Source organism: Orcinus orca, chromosome 15 (genome assembly GCF_937001465.1).
Source record: "Orcinus orca chromosome 15, mOrcOrc1.1, whole genome shotgun sequence".
NCBI classification, from domain to species: Eukaryota; Metazoa; Chordata; class Mammalia; order Artiodactyla; family Delphinidae; genus Orcinus; species Orcinus orca.
In genome coordinates this window covers 12,227,519-12,248,735 of record NC_064573.1, presented here as the reverse complement: position 1 = coordinate 12,248,735, position 21,217 = coordinate 12,227,519, and the positions used below count along the sequence as shown (strand labels likewise).

Here is a 21,217-nt window from a genome sequence, read left to right as displayed (position 1 = left end):
CAAAATCCTCAACAAAAGTCAGAAGTCCCACAAAGCCAGTGGGCTTGGGAAACCCCGGAAGCATGCGGAAAGCGTCCGATTCTCCCACCTGCCTCTGGGCCGGCGCGCCACCGCTTCCTCCCTCTTCCCCGCCCCCCACTTCCCACCCCACGCCCAGCGCCTCCCCTTGGCTTGGGCTCTCCAGGGGGCGGGAGGATGGCGATACCTGGAGGTTGCTCGAGGTGGATGCCATGGCGGAGATACGAGGCGGTTCCTCGAGGAGGAACGGGGGCAGAGGAAACCTACAGTGGCAACGTCGAGTCGAGCCCGGAGCTGCCCCAAACGTGCGCAGGCCGGCGGCTCTTGGACCTCAAGCGGCGGCCTCCTTTCCGGAACTTCTTCCAAAACAACACTGCGCTCCAAAATCCAGCGGCCCCCCCAAACCGTCACAAAACTTCCGCAACCCTGAGCCCCTCCGGGCTCTCGTCCGGCCTCTAGCCTCAGTACTTCCGCTTTCGTCATCACCACGCGCGCCACCCAGTCCCGAACTAAGCCAGCCGAGGCCTGGCGGAAGTCAGGCGCAGGCGTACTGCGGCTCCGGCCTAGGGGCAGGGAGAGCGTTCGGGGTTGAGTGCTGTACTCTTTTCTTCCTTTTACGGAAGTCTTATCCTTTGAGATGAGTTATTGTTTCTGGCTTCTTTCACTTGACGGAGAATGGAGAGTGCTCTGTCAATCTTGTGAAAAATGTCATCCCGTCTCCAAGACCCGCTGGTTGGGGACTTTGGGTCCGTTACCATTTACTCCTGTGTAAAGTGGGGGTAATTAAAGTACCTACCTCAGGGTTGTGGAGAATGCTAGTGCTGCGCGGTTAGGCGCACTGCAGAGTGATAAGCGAACACTTCATCCCGCAAGCGTTTTCTCAATGGTTATTGTCATGGCTCTAGGAAGCCCCGAGAATTTCAATAAAAGTTATGTATGGCGCTGCCCTCAAGGAGCTTATGGCAGTCTGGTGGGGATGCAGGCTTCTGACCACAAGTCTTGTGAAACTGTTAGATCAGATATTATTTATTCCAGTTAACGTTACAGGGAAGGTTAATGGCTTGAGCAGGTGAGTGCTTTATGCGGGACCACAGATGTCAGGGATTAGTGGCAGAACTAAAAGAAGACCTTTTTCCAGCATTCTGTTGTTTGCGGGCACAGTCCTCTTTTTTTTCTTCCTTTCATAGTTTAGCTTCTCAAAGGAAAGCGAAATAGATGTTTAATCACTCCAACGTTTTACTTCCCACTCATTCCCTAATTCTTTCCAAACATCTGGTGTCTCCTAATAAAGAACTTCCCTCCCTCGCTTCTTACTTAGTATTGTCAACTACCCAGTTCTTGAAATCTCTTCCGGATAGTGTCCTAATGTCCTTCCTCTAACCTCTTCACTTTCTCCCCTTCTTACTCTTAAGGGCAGAATTTCCTCAAGAGTCTGACGTCCTCTTCTTTCTCACTACTCAAGCTCTGCTCATCTTATCCCCTTCCTGGGCTCCAGGTAGCAATAGAATAGAAATGGCTTCAAATTTAAATCTCTAGCCTGCCCTGTCCTCTGCCCAGCATTTATAGCTACCTCCCAGAGAGTTCCAAAAAACCATAGGGTTTTCCCACAAGAAAAATTCAACACGTTAAGAGCCATATTAATTATCTTAAACCCCAAACTTCCTTCTCTGATCTCTCCTTAGAATAATATATCACCAAATCTCCATCATGCAGGCTCAAAGCTAAAGCCCTCTCTCTGCCTGCGTCTATCAATTCTCCTTCCTACCCACCCTGTCCCCTTCCAGTTACTGACAAAATACTATAGGGACTCCAGCCCTTAGAATATCAGCACATAATAGACATTTAATAAATATTAAACTATTTAACTGAGCTGCTTAAAATAAGTCGCTGGTTCCTTAATGACTTTCAAGCTTGATTTTGCCTGAAGATACAACCAGATTCCAATTTACCTTTCAATTCAATCCCTAAATGTTTACTGAACACCCACTGAAGACAAGTCTACTGGGCATTAAGAACCTACAAAGACGAATAAGGTGTGGTCTTTGCCATTTAGGATTTTACAATTTAGTGGAAGGCAAGACATGTAATAGTGAAAAGAGAATTCATTTGAGTACCACAGTTGAGTACCACCATGTGCCAGGCTGTTTTAGGTTCTGGATATGAAGCAAAGAGTCAAAAATTCCTCTTTTATCACCAATACAGTAATAAGTCCTGTTGATACCATGTGCTCCCTGATATGCAATGAGGAGAGTGTCACCTGCGATATTTTAAAAAATCTATAACCTCAGTCTCATCATGAGAAAGTACCATACAAATACAAATTGAGTTTTTTTTTAACTTCTACAAAATACCTAACCAGTGCACTTCAAAAATGTCAAAGTCACGAAAAAACAAGGAAAGACTGAGAAACTTGTCACAGATTGCAGGAGACTGACAACTAAATGCAATATGGGATTCTGGACTGGATCCTGGAACAGAACAAGACAGTGGAAAAACTGATAAAATCTGAATAAAGTCTGTATTTTAGCTAATAGTATTATACCGATGCTAATTTCTTAGTTTCGATAAGTACACCATGGTTATTTAAGTTGTTAACAGTAGGAGATGTTGGGTGAAGCATATATGGGAATCCTCTATATCTTTGCAACTCTTTTGTAAATATTATTTTTAAATAAAATGCTTCCTTAAAAAGTCCTGTTCTTTGGGAGCTTACCTTCTAATGGAATAGAAACTTTTTACCTTTTACGTGTGTGAGATAAATAGAAAATATATATTGGTCTCTGCCCCTGGTTCCTGGCACAGAGCTCCTGAACCCTTGGAATTTCCTGGGTGATCGAAATGTCTTTTGTTCGAATGAGGTGATGCTGGGTGGGCTCCTGGATGAGGACTGATCACCATAAAGTCTAAGCCATGATTAGAAACTTGGAATTTTCAGCCCCCCACCTCCATCCTCTTGAGAAGACAGAAGGGCTGAAAATGGAGTTAATGATCCATCATGCCTATGTGATGTGATGAATCCTCCATAAAAATCCCCTAAGTATGAGGTTCAGGGAGCTTCTGGGTTAGTGAACGTAGAGGTGCTGGGAGAGTGATGGGCTCCGAGAGGGCATGGAAGCTCCTCACCCCTTCCCAAATACCTCGCCCTATGCATCTCTTCTATCTGGATGTTCAACTGTATCCTTTATCATAACCTTTTATAATAAACCAGTAAGAGCAAGTAAAATGTTTTTCTGAGTTCTGTGAGCTGCTCTAGCAAATTAATTGAATCTGAGGAGGGGGTCATCGTAACCTCCGATCTATAGCCAGTTGGTCAGAAGCACAGGTAGCATCCCTGTCTTGTGACTGGCATCCGAGGACTGTGTGTGTGTGTGTGTGTGTGTGTGTGTGTGTGTGTGTGTGTGGTAGTCTTGTGGGACTGAGCCCTTAACTTGTGGGATCTGACACTCTCTCCAGGTAGATAATGTCAGAATTGAATCAAATTGCAAACCACCCACCTGGTGTCGCAGAGAATTGCTTGGTGTGAGGAAAAGCCTTCCAGTATTTGGTGATCAGAAGTATCAGAAGTGAAGTACGGCATGTGTAGGTAAAAAAGACAGGCAGGGAAGAAAGACCTAGCAGGGAAGAACTGAGTCATTCCAGTGTAACATGTTTAAATATGTAAGTGTAAAAATGTTATATTCTCTATGGTTTACAAAGTATTTTCACATATATTTTCTCATTTCCTAATTCTGTGAGGTAGATCTTAAGTATCTCATTTTTACAGACGTGGAAACCAAGCCTGAGAGAGAGAGAATTTCCCCAATCCATGCAGCTCTTAAGTGGCAGAGCTGGAGTTTGAACCCAGGGAACCTGACTTGGGGTCCAGTATCAGAAGATGGACGGTGACAAGTGCTAGAACAGAGGCAGGACACACCGTGGTACCACAGAAGGGAGAATGCTGAATTTGGAAGGAGTGGTTAGGAATTTCTTAGGGAAGGTATCAGTTAAACTGAATCTTCAAATCTTAAAACTGATTTTGACAGAGGCTAGGCCATTTCAGGCAGAGGAAAAGCATGAATAACGGCATGGAAGGGTGAAGTATATGATGTGTTTGAGGGATGGCTGGAATGTAGGGGAGCTGCGGGGAAGGAGTGACCGGAGAGGAAACTAAAATGGCACCCGTGGGCACTGCCAGGTGTTCAAGGCTTTGGAGATAAGGAGTCTGGACTTTGTTCTGTAGGGAGTAAGGATTCATTGAAAAGTTCCCCGCCCCCGCTTTGTCCCTCCTTCCCTCCCTGCCTAACTTTGTTCCTTTTAGAAGAAAGTAGCTAGTAGAGTCCTGACTTGGTCAGATAACAAGTTTCCCTTGTTCTCCGAAAGCAGAGTATTCCTGTGAAAGCTTCATAAGCCAACATGGCGTAAAGCAAAGAAACCATCACCTTAGGGCACATCTTGCTAACAGACACACAGAATAAATCGAGATAAAGCACAGGGGCTCACAGCCACAGTTCAAAGCGATGGCGGCTCTATGCTGAGATGCTGAGTGTAGTTCCGGGGAAGGAGTTTGGCGGTGCCACTCTCCGTGGTGGTAACTCTGTAACTCACTGCGAAACAAACACTGAACTATATTTTTTCCTGATTTTTCCGTAAAAGCAAAAATCCTCTTCAGATTTCTTTCAGTTAGCAAAAACAGGTACTAACTCAGGTCTTTTGTAAAAGTGAAGTGACACAAAGCAAATTTTCAAAAAGCGGGGGAGACCTGTATTGGTTTTAGGAAGATGAATCTCGCAGTTGTTTTTGTAGGAGGGACCAGGGAGAGAGAGGAGGCAGGAAGGTGAAGCAGGAGGCTACTGTGACAGTCTTAGCTTTTAGAAAACAGAGTCTGCAGAGCCAAACAGCATATTCCCCATTCCTGAAGCACAGCTGCAATTTGGACTTTAATTAATACATCCTCCTTCCCTCAATTGCTTTCACCAATTCAACCTGTTAAAATCATACCTATTCTTCTAGTGCCTGTTCCAATGTCGCTTGCTCAAGACACCTTCAGAACCTCTCTGAACTCATAGCACTGTGGGACCTTGAATTGTCCTGAGATAATGCAGGCTAAGTGCCTAATACGGTGCCTGGAGCATAGCAGATACTCAGAAATTGTTAGCCTCGCCTGAATAGTGTTCCTTCTTTCTAGACTGTAAGGTCACCAAGGCCTAAGACTTCATCTTACTCATTTTTTTTTTTTTTTTTTTTTTTTTTTGCGGTACGCGGGCCTCTCTCACTGTTGCGGCCTCTCCCGTTGCGGAGCACAGGCTCCGGACGCGGAGGCTCAGCGGCCATGGCTCACGGGCCCAGCTGCTCCGCAGCATGTGGGATCTTCCCGGACCGGGGCACGAACCCGTGTCCTCCGCATCGGCAGGCGGACTCTCAACCACTGCGCCACCAGGGAAGCCCTCATCTTATTCATTTTTATAACCCCTCCCCCCACCCCATGCCCTCACTCCCCACATATACACACAGAGTATGTGCTTAAGGAGCCAAGGTGTGTTAAACAAAATGAAGTTTCCTTGTGAATGATCTTTGGCTGGTAGGTGGCATCTGTGGATTCGTCTTTCCACAGGGTCTCACAGCCAGCCCGTCCAGGACCAAACCCGTCTCAGACCATCTTAAAGGAAATGCATAACCTTGAAGGCCTCACAGCAGGAGCGGGCAACCTGCTCAGGTCCACTCAGGAGTCAGGTCTCTGCTTGTTGTGTCACCAGCTCCCTCCCTGCCCTGGGACAGAGCAGTAAGGAAGGCAAAGCACTGACTGGGCTGATCATGGGAAGGAAGTGACTCATCGGGGATCTCAGGCAGAAAACCTGTTCTCCATATCAGGCAGCATACCTTTCTGAATGTGCTGGTCACCTGGAGGCCCAGCCCTTTCCCACTTATTGTTGTTCCTTTTATTCATATGAAGCTACAGAGAGTCCCGGCTGGAGAGGTGGGTGTGGGAACCGACCTATCAACATCAGTCAGCCCTGTGAGGATGGGCGTGTGGACTGAGGCATCCATTCTTTATCACGCGTTATCTAAGGTGAATATTCTCTAAGGCATCAGCTCAGAAGAAAAGGTGAGGTGCCTGCCCTCTAGAAGTTTGCAAGCTAAGTCATCATCCCCCAGACTGTGGGTCCTTGGACCACAGATAATGTACATATGTACAAACTGCTCAACCCAAGTCCCTTCCTGAACATTTTCTCCAATAACATCTCCTTTGCTCTTGTGCTGGATTCAGTATTCAAGTGATTTTGGCTGATAGTGTCTTACTTGTTGAAGGAAGGTGGAAAATATTTGATCTCTTCTCAAAACTCCCTTTTCCCTCTCAGAGTAGGAGCTATAGTTTTTTCAGCTTTCTCCCTCTCTCAAATTCCAATTAATTGATCTTTACCAATAGAATAGGAAACAGCATTTTATAGCCTTAGATATACTCTCTGATATATTTACAGATGAAATGACTTACTTTGTAAAAATGCAGTGTAGCAGTGGGTAGGTTGGCGGGGTGGGGAGGGAGAGTGCGTGCGTGTGTTATGAGTGAAACAAGAGATGGTCTGTTGACCATTGTAGCTGTCAATAAGTGCAGAGTGTGAGGGGGTGTTCACTGGACCAATTTCTCTGCTTTTCTGTATATTTTAAATTCTCCACAAGAGATTTTTTTTAAATTGCATTTCACATTTGCGTCGAACTCCTATTTAAATTCTTCGTCCAATTTTCTACTGTAGTGTGCATCTTTTCATCTTTCTCTTACTGATTTATTAGTCTTTTGTATATTAAGGAATTTTATATTTTGTGATATGTGTTGCAAATATTTTCCCATTTTATTCTTTCAGTTATTACCTGTTTTGGGTATGAGAATATAAGTTTCAATATAGTCACATTTATCATTCTTTTTCTTTTTGCTATGTTTAGAAGAACCTTACTCACTGCTAGGTTACTGGAGACCACAGTACACCTGTGTGTTCTTCACGTACTTTCAAGGTTTCATTGCTTCATTTAAACCTTTGACCTCTCTGGAATTTATTTTGGTGTAACAATTAAGCTCAGGGTCTGGTTTTGTTGTTTTATTTTTATTTATTCCAAATGGGTGGTCAGTTCCCCCAATGTTATTTACATCCTTCTTTTCTCTACACATTTGAATGGCTACCTTGATCATATACCAATTTCTCACAAGGATTTGTTTGTCTGAAATCTTGATTTTTAAAAATAGTCCTTTTCACCACCTATTCTTATGCCAGCAGAACTGTTTTTATGACAGTAGCTTTGTAATACAGTACCTTGTGGAGCTGCCTGCCTGATTCACCCTAAGCAGAATGGAAAACTAGCCAAGGGCTCAGGCTCTGATGCTAGAAGGCTTGGTTCAAATCTTGGCTGCAGCAAGTGTCAGACAATTACTTAATCTCTCTAAGCTGCTATTTTTGCATCTATAAAATTGGGAAAGAATACTACCTGTCTAATGGGGGAATTAAATGAAACTAGCATATGGCAGAACTGGGCTTGGAACATGGTTAACACCCACTAAATGTTAGCTATCAATAATTTTCTAGATAGTTAAGGTTTTCTCATATTTACTTTTCCATGTTAACTTTAGTATCGTTTTGTCAAGGTCCACCTAAAAAGCTTATTGATTTTGTAACTGAATTGATAGATTAGTTTAAGGCAGATGGGGATCTTTAAAATATTGAATTTCCTTCAGGTTTCAAAAACATGTGATGTCTTTTCTGTCTTCTTGTATGCTTCTTAGTAGAGTTTCATTTTTTTTCTTCAGATAGTTTCTGAACATTTCTTTTAGGCTTATTTCTAAGGTATTTTATTGTGCTATTGTTGTCATCATAAGTAGTATATTTTCTTCTCATATTTTCTAGCTGGTTATGGTCTATAAGTAGGAAACCATGGGATTATATGTAGGTTAAATTGCCAGACATGTTGTTTCTAATAGATTATCAATATACTCTCTTGGAGTTTCTAGGTAAACAATGACAACATCTGCAAATAGCCATATCTTTACCTCTTTCCCATACAATGTTGAAAGTGTCAAGAGTAGTCATCCTTGACTTTTTCCTAACTTTAAAGGAAATGCTAGTAGTGCTTCACAAATAATCATTTTAAATGTTATTGTGTAAGTTTTCTATTACTGTGTAACAAATTATCACAAACTCAGCAGCTTAAAACAACACATTTTTATTATGTCACACTTTCTGTAGGTCAGAAGTCCAGGCATGTCCTAGTTGGGCGTTTGCTTTGGGTCTCACAAGGCTGAAATTAAAATGTAACCTGGGCTGTGTTCTCATCTGGAAGCTCAGCTAGGGAAGGATCTACTACTTTGAAGCTCCCTGAAGTTGTTGGCAGAATTCACAATAGCTCACTTCATCAAATCCAGGAACACACACACACACACACACACACACACACACACACGAGTCTCGGCTGCTTCAAGTCTCTGACTCTAGGGAAGGGTCAGACCCTCTTTTAAAGGGCTTTCCTGATTAAGTCAGAACCACCCAGGATAACCTTCCTTTTGATTAACTCCAGGTCAACTTATTAGGACCTTCATTACATCTGCAAAATCCCTTCACCTTTGCCATATTCTGTTGGTTTGAAGGAAGTCACAGTTTCTGTCTGTACTCAAGGGGAGGGGATTATACAAGGGTATGACTCATTGGGTGTCCCTTAGAGTATGTCCACCACGGTAATATTTTACAAGACACCTCTATAAGGGAGATAGGAAAAATTAACATTTTAACATAAGAGAAATATGTAAGATTTCATATTATAAATACTATCTAAAATTTTTGTTGGTTCTCTATCTATCTAATTTATGTTTTACAGGACTTTCATAAGTATTACATTCATTAAAATAGGTAATTAGAAAAATGGAGTGACTGACAGAGAAAGAAAAATACTGTATTTTATCACATATATGGAATCTAAAAAATAGAACAAATGAATGAATATAATAAAACAGAAGCAGACTCATAGATATAGAGAACAAACTAGTAGTTATTAGTGGGAAGAGGGAAGGGGGAGGGGCAAGGTGGGGAAGGGGATTAAGAGGTACAAATTACTATGTATAAAATAAATAAACTACTAGGATACATTGTACAGCACAGGGAATATGGTCAATATTTTATAATAACTTTAAATAGAGTATAATCTATAAAATTTTTGAGTCACTTTGTTGTACATCTGAAACTAATATAATACTGTAAATCAACTATATCTCAACTAAAAAAAGAAAAAAGTGGAGTGACTAAAGACAGAAGCATATAAATAAAGGCTTAATGAAATATCTATGGCTTGCAAAATTGTATGGAGTAGAGCATTTGGTTTAGAAAGAGGAATCACCTCTTTGTTCCTTAGAGAGATGCTGACCAATACATATTCTAGCAGCAAAACTGGTTTAGCTATAGAAGCTCTTATTGTCCACTGAGAGCTCCTTCTCCAGAATGACTTGTTCTTGCTGTCTTTTGAGCAGGGAAAATCTCCCAAGATTGCTACCACCAAATCAACAGAGATCTGGGGTGAGATTGTGGGGATGGAATCATTTTTAGTTCAAAAATCAACCTCCATGTACTTCTCATGGACTAGTTTTAGGAGAAGGATTTAGGAGAGTTTAGGTTCCATTTCTAATAACACCCAGCATGGGATAGCACGATTTCCCAAATGACAACATTAACAACGTCAAGTAATGACTGTCTAGATTAGCAAAGGAATTTTGCCTATCGCTATCTAAGCCAAGATTTTCCCAAGAATTACAGCCTAATGTAGTTGTTCATTGTCCCATTTGATTGCTAAATTAAGTCAACTCTACAACAAGATTAAGCAGAAAGAAAATGAATACACCATGAGAGTAGCAGCTATGTGTTTTACAGGAGAGGGCTCAGATATGATGTCTGTTTACTAGTGTTTTTCTTCTTCTTCTGAAAATACTGGAATGCTCTCTTTACTCCTTTATAAACTCATTATTATCAACTTTAAGCAAATCTGTTGAGACCTTAAGCTTTGTTTCCATCTTCCTTTTCAAAGTGTGTAGACTTACATCTGCAGACATTTTCAAAGAGATATCATTGTGTCGGAAAAAAAAAATTGGTTGTGGTTTTGTGTACATGTCATGATTTAATTACTAGCTAAACAGTAAGTGGCACTATGGTAAATTTCTGAGTAATGATGAGCGTAATACTCTGGGTAGAGAGGGGTGTTGAGGCAGGATTGGGGACCCCTGAGTAAGAGGTCAACCTGACCACTATAAGACAAAATAAGCAGGGCTTCCCTGGTGGCGCAGTGGTTGGGAGTCCGCCTGCCGATGCAGGGGATGCCGGTCCGGGAGGATCCCACATGCCGCGGAGCAGCTGGGCCCGTGAGCCATGGCCATTGAGTCTGCGCGTCTGGAGCCTGTGCTCCGCAACGGGAGAGGCCACAACAGTGAGAGGCCCGTGTACCGCAAAAAAAAAAAAAAAAAAAGCTGGCAACTTTCTTCCTTGTGATTTATCTGTAATTAAAAACAGATTTGAAAAGGATACATTTCAATGGTGAAATGAAAAACCAAGAATCGCCAAACCTAAAAAATGTCCTATTGGCAGCTGTTGTTTCAACGCAACTTGAGGTCAATATTTTAACTAGATAAGACATTTAATACTCCTGTTTCCATTCTATTTGTAATTGTGTTGGTCTTGGGAATTAAAGTATGTGGGATGGAATTCTGATTTATATGTGTAAATAAATGTAAACCCTGGGATTTTAAGAGGAAACAATAGAATTGGTGATGTACTTATGTTTGAACCAATAGTACTTTTCAATCACTCAACCAACTGGTACTGATTGAGTTCCTATTAAGTAGTCAGACCTGAATCTGATGTTTCAATGAATCCAAATGAGAAGTCAAACATGACCCTTTCTCTGCAAAACTTCTAATATAGTTGGAAAATCAGAGCAGTTACAATCAGAAAGCCGTCTTCACTAGACAAAATGAATACTAAATACAATGTAGACCTTATGAGTGAAAAAAAAAGTGGTGAGAAATGTCTGCTGTGATCATAGAAAAGGTTGGGTCTGAATTGTGCCTAGAGAGAGCACTTTAGAAGCAATGGAGGAATTTACATTTGTTCATAAAAAACACTCTGTGGGGCTTCCCTGGTGGCGCAGCGGTTGAAAGTCCGCCTGCCGATGCAGGGGACACAGGTTCGTGCCCCGGTCCGGGAGGATCCTACGTGACGCGGAGCGGCTATGCCCGTGAGCCATGGCCGCTGAGCCTGCGCGTCCGGAGCCTGTGCTCCGCAACGGGAGAGGCCACAACAGTGAGAGGCCCGCGTACCGAAAAAAAAAAAAAAAAAAATTAAAAAAAACACTCTGTGCCACTGAGGAGGGTTGTCCTTTCTCATTATTCAAATTATAATTACAAAATGGAAGTCTTGAAAGCTCAAGTGTTTATTCACAATCTTGGCCAAATTCCACCTTGGAAGAGTAAGCATAGGTTAAAAACCACAGCCAATTCAATTATTTAATTTCACTGTATTAAAGCTCAAGGTTGCCAAATGATCTCATTACCAAATTATATCCTAAGGTCATGCTGGGAAAATAAGCTATTCTATGCCAGACAAACTACTCCCAAGGGCAACTCCTGGCCAATGATATTTTTGAAGTTGCAAAATGGCTGTGTTTTTCATTGCAAAATTCCATCCTCCACCCCTGGTACTCTTGGAGGGTTTCTAGGCTTACCCAATCTAGTGAAACAAAGCGCTGGGCCAAACAGTTATTTAAAAGACACTCAGTAACACATGAGTGACAACTAGTAGCAATCTGAAAAGCAATTTTGTAATAGACTTTACAATTGGACAACTTAGGTCCATAAAAATTATAGGAGAAAGCAGCAAGTCGTAGCATTAATGCCAAGTACCTTCCACATATTGTTATGATCAGGTATTTACCGGTTGTTAAAACACTCTAGTAAGAGATGTCAAGCTAGGGGAAATTACAAATAAAGATGTGAAAAGACTGGAAAGTTCAGCTTTCATTCTTCTTGTTTTAGGACCTGTTTTTAAAATGGTGGGACTTTGTAGGAGCAAAAAGTTCAGGTTCCCTCTTAAAAGAGAAAGTATATACCCCTATCAAGGCAAGGAATACCCCCAAAGAAAGTGGTTTTATTGTGCCAGTGAGAAATTCCAGAAAAGGGATATTATAAGAGCCCCTAAGGAGTAGATTCAGGTCAGGGGAAATATATACCTTGGAGAGAGATGGAGACATTAACTTATTTAGAAGCTGGCTCTCTTCAAAGACCCCAGAGTGTAAAGTATCATGTAATTGATCCAAGTGGACAATATGTCAATCAACAAATCTAAATTGAGTTGACTATTATGTGAAAGGCATCTAACCCTCCAAGCTCCTTCTAAATTTTCCGAATGAAAAAGGCCAGCATTGTGCATTGATTGTCTAAGTAATGGGTATTATGACGCAAATGTGTTTGAGAAATGCCCGCAGAGATGTTGTAATTTTACTGTGTAGTGTCTGCACATTGTCGTGTGGTAGAAAGAGCTCCCTCTGGGCTTGAAGTCTTGACGTCCTAGGTTCTAATCCTGACTCTCCCACTCAACAGCTTCGTGGACTTTCTTAGAGAGTTAAGAGAAGAGTTTGGATGAAACTCGGTGTGATTTAATCAGAAGACCCCAGGTCTATACTCAGCTATGCAACTCCCTTGCTTTTTGACCTTAGGAAAGTCATTATTAGCTTCTGTTGTTTTTAGTGTGCTTGTTTGTGACGAGGATGAGCTAGATCATCTCTAAAATCTCTTATTGCTTTGCACCAACCCTTCAAAGTGTAGCATAATTATATTACTCGAAATTACCGTGGATGCTTAGAGATGCATCTCTGCTTTTATGCCAGGTTGTTGAGGCACTGTGATATAACATTAAGTATTAGAGATTTTGAGGTGAGACCCAAGGACAGGCACTTAACTGCTCTGAAACCTAGTTTTCTTATCTTTAAAACTGGACTAATAATTCCTACTTTACAAGGTCTCTGCAAAGGTAAGAGATAATGAACTACAATGTCTGGCCCATTGTGGACATTCAATAAGTGGTGGTGTTTTTTATCTTCACCTCCGTGAACCACTTGATGCCAAAGTGTAGCATTATTCCTGTGGGAAAATAAAATAGACTTCATAACAATCTACAGTTTCTAGGGGAGCTTTGTGGTAGACAGCATAATACTATCTTTTGTAATGGAGATGGTGATCAGATATGAAATTTTAGGAAAACTTACTAATGGACTCCAGTAAGAGTCCATTACTTTACAAAGGTATTGGATGTTACCTCTGTAATACCTTTTACTCAGATCTTAGAGTTAATTCTGACACTTAATGCCCATGGTTTCCACCGGTAGTTAGCTCCAGCAGGCCCCAAATTAACTTAAAGGGCTACAGTGTGGACTGGATGAATCTTCTCACCACGGCATTTTTCTTTATGATTCTTTTCAGGCTTCTATTTTTTTGCCGCCATTCCTGACACGTCGCTTCGCCACTGCTCTGTGCTTCTACGTTTTAGCCACATCTGGATGATGTTGGATGCTTCCTCTTTCTCGCAGGCAAACACAGAACAGCAGGCGGGTTTCTGCCAACCTCGCCACTTCCCTTCATCGTGTTTGGAGCAATAGTGATCCTTGTAAGGTGCAAAGTGAGAAACACTTCACGTTTTACAGAACGCTCGATGCTGGAATCAACTTTGAATTAATTAACTTATTCCACTTTTGAGCATCTGCCATTCTCTGTTCTTGAACCTGGGACTTCTTGTTGGTTCTCATAAGTAGGCACTGATTCGTACTTGCTTTGATGCTTTCACTGGCAACCCCCTGTATAAGGCACGATCCCTGTTCTCAGAGTTTATAATCCATTGCAGTATGGGGAGATTAGGAGTAGACAGTCCCGAGAGACAAGTGTGAGCTGAGTGTTACAGGCAGCGGATGCTGCAGGCGTGAGAAGAGATTGCTCTGGGCTGGACCGGGCTGCCTGCTGAGATGCATGAACTCTTGAGCTGGTCCTTTGCAGCGGGAGAGGAGAGGCCGGGCCAGGCATGCGGGCAGGATGGTGCCGACCACATGCTTTGTGCACAGAAGTTTCACAGAAGATTCTTATTATGCAATCAGTTCATAAGCTCATCTCTGCTGTGGACATTCTTCCTAGCCTAACACAGGGGAGAAAAGTGGGTGTCATGTACTGGATACGTGAACTTGGTTGGATGATACGTCCATGTAAAGTCCAATTTCTTCAACAGTTACAGCCAACATCAAGGGTTAGTGGCACGTTTCAGATGGAACACGTTACTGGGAGAGAGCAGCGCCTAGGTATCTGTGAGCTGCCGCCTCTCCCTCTGCTGCACGTAAATATACACATGTGACGGGTGGGTTGGGGCATACTTATCTCTACAGTGTATTCATTTTATGTAAGAACTTATTCACTAATCAATTCTCCTACTTATGTGAATAAATCCAAATGTAGTAAATCTGTACATTTCCTGGCTGTTCGTTATTTCTGGAATATTCCTGTGATGGATTGGAAGACGTTGCAAAATACTTTTAAAGAAACCTTGTCAGATGTCTGAGCACAGAAAGCAGGAGATTGTGTCTGGGGCTTCTGGCGATGCAGCTCCCAAGCTACTCGTTCTCGTTAAGGGACTCCCAGTGTTTCAGTGTCCTGGTGCTGCTGTAACCAAGTAGCCCAGACTTGGTGGCTTCAAGCAGAAGAAATTCATTCTCTCGTCATTTTGGAGGCTGGAAGTCCCCAGTCGAAGTGTTGACAGAGGCCTGCTGCCTCTGAAGGCTCCAGGGGAGGGTGCTTTCTTGCCTCTCTTAGTTTCTGGTGGTTGCCTGTAACCCTTGGCGTTCCTTGGTTGGTAGACGAATCACTCCAGTCTCTGACTCTGCTGTCACATCGTGTTCTCTTTTTTAATTTTTATTTTATATTTATTTATTTACTTATTTTTGGCTGCGTTGAGTCTTCATTGCTGCACGCGGGCTTTCTCTAGTTGTGGCGAGAGGGGGCTGCTCTTCTTTGTGGTGCGCGGGCTCCTCATTGCGGTGGCTTCTATTGTCGTGGAGCACAGACTCTAGGTGCGTAGGCTTCAGTAGCTGTGGCACACGGGCTCAGTAGTTGTGGCTCATGGGCTTAGTTGCTCCACGGCACGTGGGATCTTCCCGGACCAGGGATCGAACCGACGTCCCCTGCATTGGCAGGCGGATTCTTAACCACGGCGCCACTAGGGAAGCCCCACATCGTGTTCTCTTCATGTCTGAACCTCTGTGCCCCAATTTTGCTTTTCTTATGAAGACCAGCCGTCTTGGATTTAGGGGCCATCCTAATCCAGTAAGACTTCATCTTAATTTTTTAAAAAATTGAGATTTATTGACATATAACATTATACTAGTTTCTGGCACACAACATGATGATTTAATATTTGTGTATATTGTGAAATGATCATCGCAATAAGTATGGTTAACATTTATCACCACACATAGTTACAACTTTTTTTTTCTGTGTACCTCATCTCAATCTGATTACATTTGTAAAGCCCCTATTTCCAAATAAGGTCACCTTCATGGGTACTGAAGGTTAGGACTTGAACACATCTATTTTGGGAGGACAACATTTAACCAACAGCCTGCGGGTTGTCCAAGCCGAAGAGGGGGGCAGGGCTGTGCTCCTCCACGTGGAGGTGGCTGGCGAGTAGGGGCACAGTCTCCCTGGTGGACAGAGCATGTGAACTTACAAACTCAGCTTGGGCTTTCGTGTTTGAGTTTGGGATCCTAAGCAGGTGGCCCAAAGCAGCGAGGTCGGACTGCATAGACAGCCAGCTGTGGAGTGAATGGCCCTGTGTGTAGCTATGGCACCCGGGTGGGTGATGGGGGTAGGGGGATGGTGGGGTCAGGTGGTGGGTGGTGGGGGGTGGGGGGTGGGGTGGGGGCGTTTCTGGCCTCCTGTGGTTCCTGCTTAATTCTTGAGCTGAATTCTCTGGACTTCGCTTCAGTTCTGTCATCGTCCTTATATCTTTTCACCTAATTCCCTCTCCTTTGTTTAAACTAGACAAAGTCAGTTTTTCCTGTTTGCAAGCAAGAACTCTGAGTAATAGCAATATCAAATTAATTTATTACCCAAACATTACCAGAAGGTTCCAAGGGGCAGCAGAATCCGGGGACAATTAGCTTCAGAAGAGTAACTGCCATTAATCACATTAACTGTGGCAGGACATTAAATATTGACCACCAGGTCACCCCTTTATAAATAAAGGAGTTACATCAGGAAATTTCAGAATTTTACTTTTCAGTATCCAGAGGTCTGAAAGGGAAATGCAAATCATTTTAAAAATCGTAATTCTAAGAGTTTATGGAATCAGTTCCCCAGTGGCAGGTCCATCTGCAAATTTTAAAGAAATTCTTCCACTCAATATGAATTAATTAATTTTCTTAGTTCAACCAATCTATCTGTTAAACAATTAACAATCTGTTAAAATAATTGATGCTCCAAACAGATTTCCCAGTTTTTCAGTCCTAAGTGTGGTAAGAGGTCCCTCTACTGGCTACTCACAGAAACTACAGCTCTCTACCCACGCGGCTGTAACACAGGAATTCAAAAGTAAGCAGTTTACCTTTTGTTGTAACCCCCTCGAAAATTGTCTGAGGTAGTAGCCTCAGGGCAGGAATAAGAAAAGGCACTGATTAGGAAGCCAGCTGTGAAGGAAATCTTGGCCTACAGCTCTCTGAAAAATGAAAATGAAACTGAAAAATGCATCTCTATAGAATAACGCTCTTCAGTAGAAAATATTGCAAAAGACACAAGTGTGAGCCATGTATTCATTTTTAAATTGCTTAGTGACCACATTAAAAAAAGAAGTAGGGCTTCCCTGGTGGCGCAGTGGTTGAGAATCTGCCTGCCAATGCAGGGGACACAGGTTCGAGCCCTGGTCTGGGAAGATCCCACATGTCGCGGAGCAACTGGGCCCGTGAGCCACAACTACTGAGCCTGCGCGTCTGGAGCCTGTGCTCCAACAAGAGAGACCTGCACGCCGCGATGAAGAGTGGCCCCCGCTTGCCACAACTAGAGAAAAAGCCCTCGCACAGAAATGAAGACCCAACACAGCCAAAATTAAATAAATAAATAAATTAAGTAATTAAAAAAAAATTCATTTTAATTATGTATTTTTATTTAACCCAATATACCCAAAATGTTATCACTTCAGCTTGTAATCCATATAAAAAATTAATGAGCTATCTTGCATTCTTTTGTTGCACTTAATTCTTTGAAATCTGGGCTGTACTTTCCACCTGTAGCACATCCCAGTTTGCACTAGCCACATTTCAGGTGCTCCACAGCCCTACGGGGCTAGTGGTTGTTAATTAGACTGCATGGGACCAGGGAAACTCCAATAGCAAGGACAGGAACTCAAGAGATAAGATACTAGCTGTTTCATAATTTACAATTCATAGCTCAGGGTGACATCTCACAAGCTGTCCAAAACCTGTTTAGAAAAGGAACGTCAAAGATGAATAAACTGGCTGTCAAGAGCTTAAAGGTTCATATTTTCTTTGTATCTTTGTTGGTGATACTTGGTACAAAGGGCTCTGCATAGTGGTTTGACATCATGTATCCGGAGCTTTCAAACATTCAGAACTTCCAGACCAGGGTTTACACCTGTGGGAATGGTAGCAGGGGAATGTGAGCACAAGCCGGCTCTGGGTATTAAGTTCCTGCTGGACAGTTGTTACGGCTCTTTGTCTTTCCATCTGGCACGTCTCTGTGGGCTCTCAGGATGGCTGCAGCCCTCAGTGGTAGAACTCTACCCACGACCTGCAGGAGTAGCCTTGAGACTACCCGCCGTCACACTCTTGGCTGGCTTTCCTTCCCCCTTCTTGTGGGGTCTGAGGCTGGGTGGGCTAGTGAAAAGGAAGATGCGTACATAAAATGAAACGGATGAATTAATGTATCTAATTTAATTCATTAAAATAAGTATATAATTAAACTAATTAAATTTACTATTGATTATGAAAGTTTTTGTGCTCAAGGGCATTTTTGGTGGGTCCAATTAGAAGGCGCCATGGGTTCCAGTGGCAGAGCACGGCTTTTCCAGTGGAGGTGGTCAGAGGTGCACCGAGATCCCTGGGTGAAGCTGTTCAACAGGCCTGACGGACGTTGTTAGGGAAAAATGGAAACAACTTATTCAACAACAGGCAATTACTTAACAATATATCTCCATAGAATGGCTATTATGCAGCTTTCAAAGGAAGGTTTCAGTGAATGCTTTTCCTCTTCATATTTATTTTTCGGTTTTGTCAGTGTTACCCAAGTTTTATATGGTTTGTTGTGAAACTTCGGCCCCGCCCACCGTTTCTTTCCATTTTCCTCTTCCCACGAGGGAGAACAGGGGAGATTCACCTTCCACTAGAGAAGATTATAAGGGATGTGGTGTCAGTGGGTAAAAGGCAAATTCCAAGTAATTTAATGTATGGAGCTAGAACAGGCATACAAGGAAATGTTTGAAGATACAGGATAAATTATGCATGTGATGCGATGAATTTTCAAAAATCAGACATTAAAATTGTAACTATTTTGACAACTGAATTTAGCTCTAAATATAGAGAAAAGAAAATACTCCGGCTTCTTATAAGTCAATTCAGCTACATTCAGTAATCTGGAGGGGACATTACTGATTTAAAACTTTGTCACACTCAGAACAAACTCAGGCACAGGCAGGGAGTATCCTGGGCACTCTTCCGTTCCCCAGGATAGATGTTAGGCTGAGATGGCTTTGTATCGCAGCTGTGTAAGGTCCCCGGAAGAGGGTGACCACGGCGCTTCAGATGCCCTCCTGTGCCTGCACGCACTGTCGGACTGCCGTTTCCCCTGCAGGGCTGCCGCAAGCTGGTAACCCCAGCGAGAACCGCTCTGTGGGGCTTGCTGTATCCCTGGGCCTCCTCCAGGGTTTGAGGCCCCGGCCCTACCTGGCCCTGGATTCTGAAACTTCGAGGGAGGCTTTATCTCCCTCTACCTCCAAACGACCTGCCGCGGGCTAGAGAGCTTGTGGGGTTCCCAGGCTGAACGTTACCTGCTTGCTTCCTTTCCTGACCCCCTCCTTCTTCCTCCCCAAATGAGAGGGTCTTCATTTTACTGGAGTAGGGGTAGGGCCTAAGGGACCTGGGTCTGCTCTATGATTTCTATTTTCACATCCTTTCTGCCTTACTCCTTTCAACCGCTTTGTTCTCTAGTTCAGGCCGTGCTGGGGCTGGTGGGAGGGCCAGAGAGTGTACATGACAGATGCACGTGAGCGTGGGAGCCACATGCAACGACATCTTGCAAATCTCCCCCTCCCCTCCTCTGTTCACCAAAGCTTAGGGATTCTGAAGTGGCCCTGTGTGGTAGGGTGGTGGTGGGTCAGGTGACATGGGTCTTGGGGAGCACAAGAGCTAGTCAGGACAGAGAGGCCAGCCTGGGAAGAAATAGGGGCAGAAGTCTGCACCCTCAGCGATGGCAGGTGTTGGAACTGAGTCAAGAGAAGCATCATGGTAGGACAATTCAGAGTGGAAAGAACTTAACCTACGTTTATGGACCATTTGTCCCACGATTCTAAAAGTTTATTTCTTCTTCTTCTTTTTCATTTATTTAACTTAGAAAGTGATGTGGTTGGAAACGGATTGCTTATTATATCTTGGGCATTAAAACTTACTTTCTTTTAACCCTGAGTAAATGCCTAGACTCTTGAAAATGCAATAAATTAGAAGCATGTGGTGGCTTATAGAAATATTCTCTCTCTCTCTCTCTCTCTCTCACACACACACACACACACACACACACACACACGTGCACACACCCCCAGTATGTCTGAGCGGGTCAAGTTGAGGGAATGTCTCTCCAAAATGAGCTGTCTAACTGAGGTGGCGATGATGTCACTCACTGGCAGTGAACTCATGGGGGCCGTCATCGAGGCTGACAGAAGTTAGAAAAACGAGTCCCCAGGGAAACACGTTGCTCTGCTTCTAGTTCCTTGAGATGTAAATATGTCTCCGAAAACGAATACGTCTATGCGTTCTCTCTTATCACCACATAAAAATGTATCCCTGAGGTAGAGCAAATGTCCTGATGGATCTGTGTACTCAGCATTCCTTCCTCAAAGGTGCAGTTCAGCACCCTCATTCCTGGGGTGGCTGGGGACCTGAAATGTGATCTTTTTTTAAATGTATCCCCAAACTCCTTCCCCGCCCTTCTTCAAAGTGTGAGTTCATTGTGTTGAGCCATGATTCAATAAAGAGCGGCTTGCCCCACACCCTGATGAAACGTTCTTTTTGAATGTGTAACAGAAATGCCATCATTTCTAGAAACTGGAAGCCGGTGATTCTCTTGTAGAGGCTTGCTGGGGTGATCCTTTATTGGAACAAACCTCACTGGGAACTGTGCCCAGTCCCTGGGCAGAAAAGCTGCCTGATCACACTTGCATCCCAAAGCCAAACATGTTGTCTTATCAGGAAATGAATGAGGTCTCCTAGACATCTTATGGGAGCAGAAGAGGGGGTGGATTTGACCAAGGTGAGAGAGAGGAAGGAAGACTTGAAGAAAGAGAGGAGCAGATCCTCACTGGTTTAGAATTATCCAGAAAAAATTGAGTTTGGTTAGGGAAAATTCTGAATTAGGGAATACTTGAAACATACTTTAATGTTTTGAAACACTGTGTATAACAAACTAAAATACCTATGGTTAGTAGTCAAGTAAATGAAAAATGGACTTTTTGGAGTCCTACATCATACATTAATACACGCTAACTATAAAAAAATTATTTTTAACTTTTAAGCAAATATAATCACAGTACCATATCTACATGAGAATAAGTTTCAAATTAGTGAAGTCAAAATCAATGGAGCTATTGGGCTTATTACTAATACTAAAGTGATTATTGCCTAATAATCAAAATGAGAACTGCTCTAAGGTCTTTGAAAAGACATTGGAGGGGTGTTCCCCTTTCCAATGGAACAATTTGAATTCAAAGGTCTGTAAGGATATACCCTATTGGTAACAGACTCAGATATCAGGAGTGCCGACTCATATGATAAGGGTAATTTTAGTGTTTGAAGAAACTACCACACTGTTCTCCAGAGTGGCTGTACCGTTTTCCATTCCCGTTAGCAGTGTATGAGAGATCTACTTTTTTCCCATCCTCATCAGCATTTG

At 42.9% G+C, this 21,217-nt stretch overlaps 1 protein-coding gene across 1 annotated transcript in view; it reads right to left on the bottom strand.

Annotated features, from left to right (window-relative positions):
- Positions 1 to 500, bottom strand: part of VPS4B (vacuolar protein sorting 4 homolog B) — a 31,554-nt gene extending 31,054 nt beyond the window's left edge. The window contains exon 1 of the mRNA XM_004268070.4: positions 206 to 500. Within this exon, the coding sequence (XP_004268118.1) occupies positions 206 to 232 (27 nt within the window). The 5' untranslated portion in view covers positions 233 to 500. The remainder of the gene's footprint in view (positions 1 to 205) is intronic.
- Between the last annotated feature and the right edge of the window lie 20,717 nt (positions 501 to 21,217).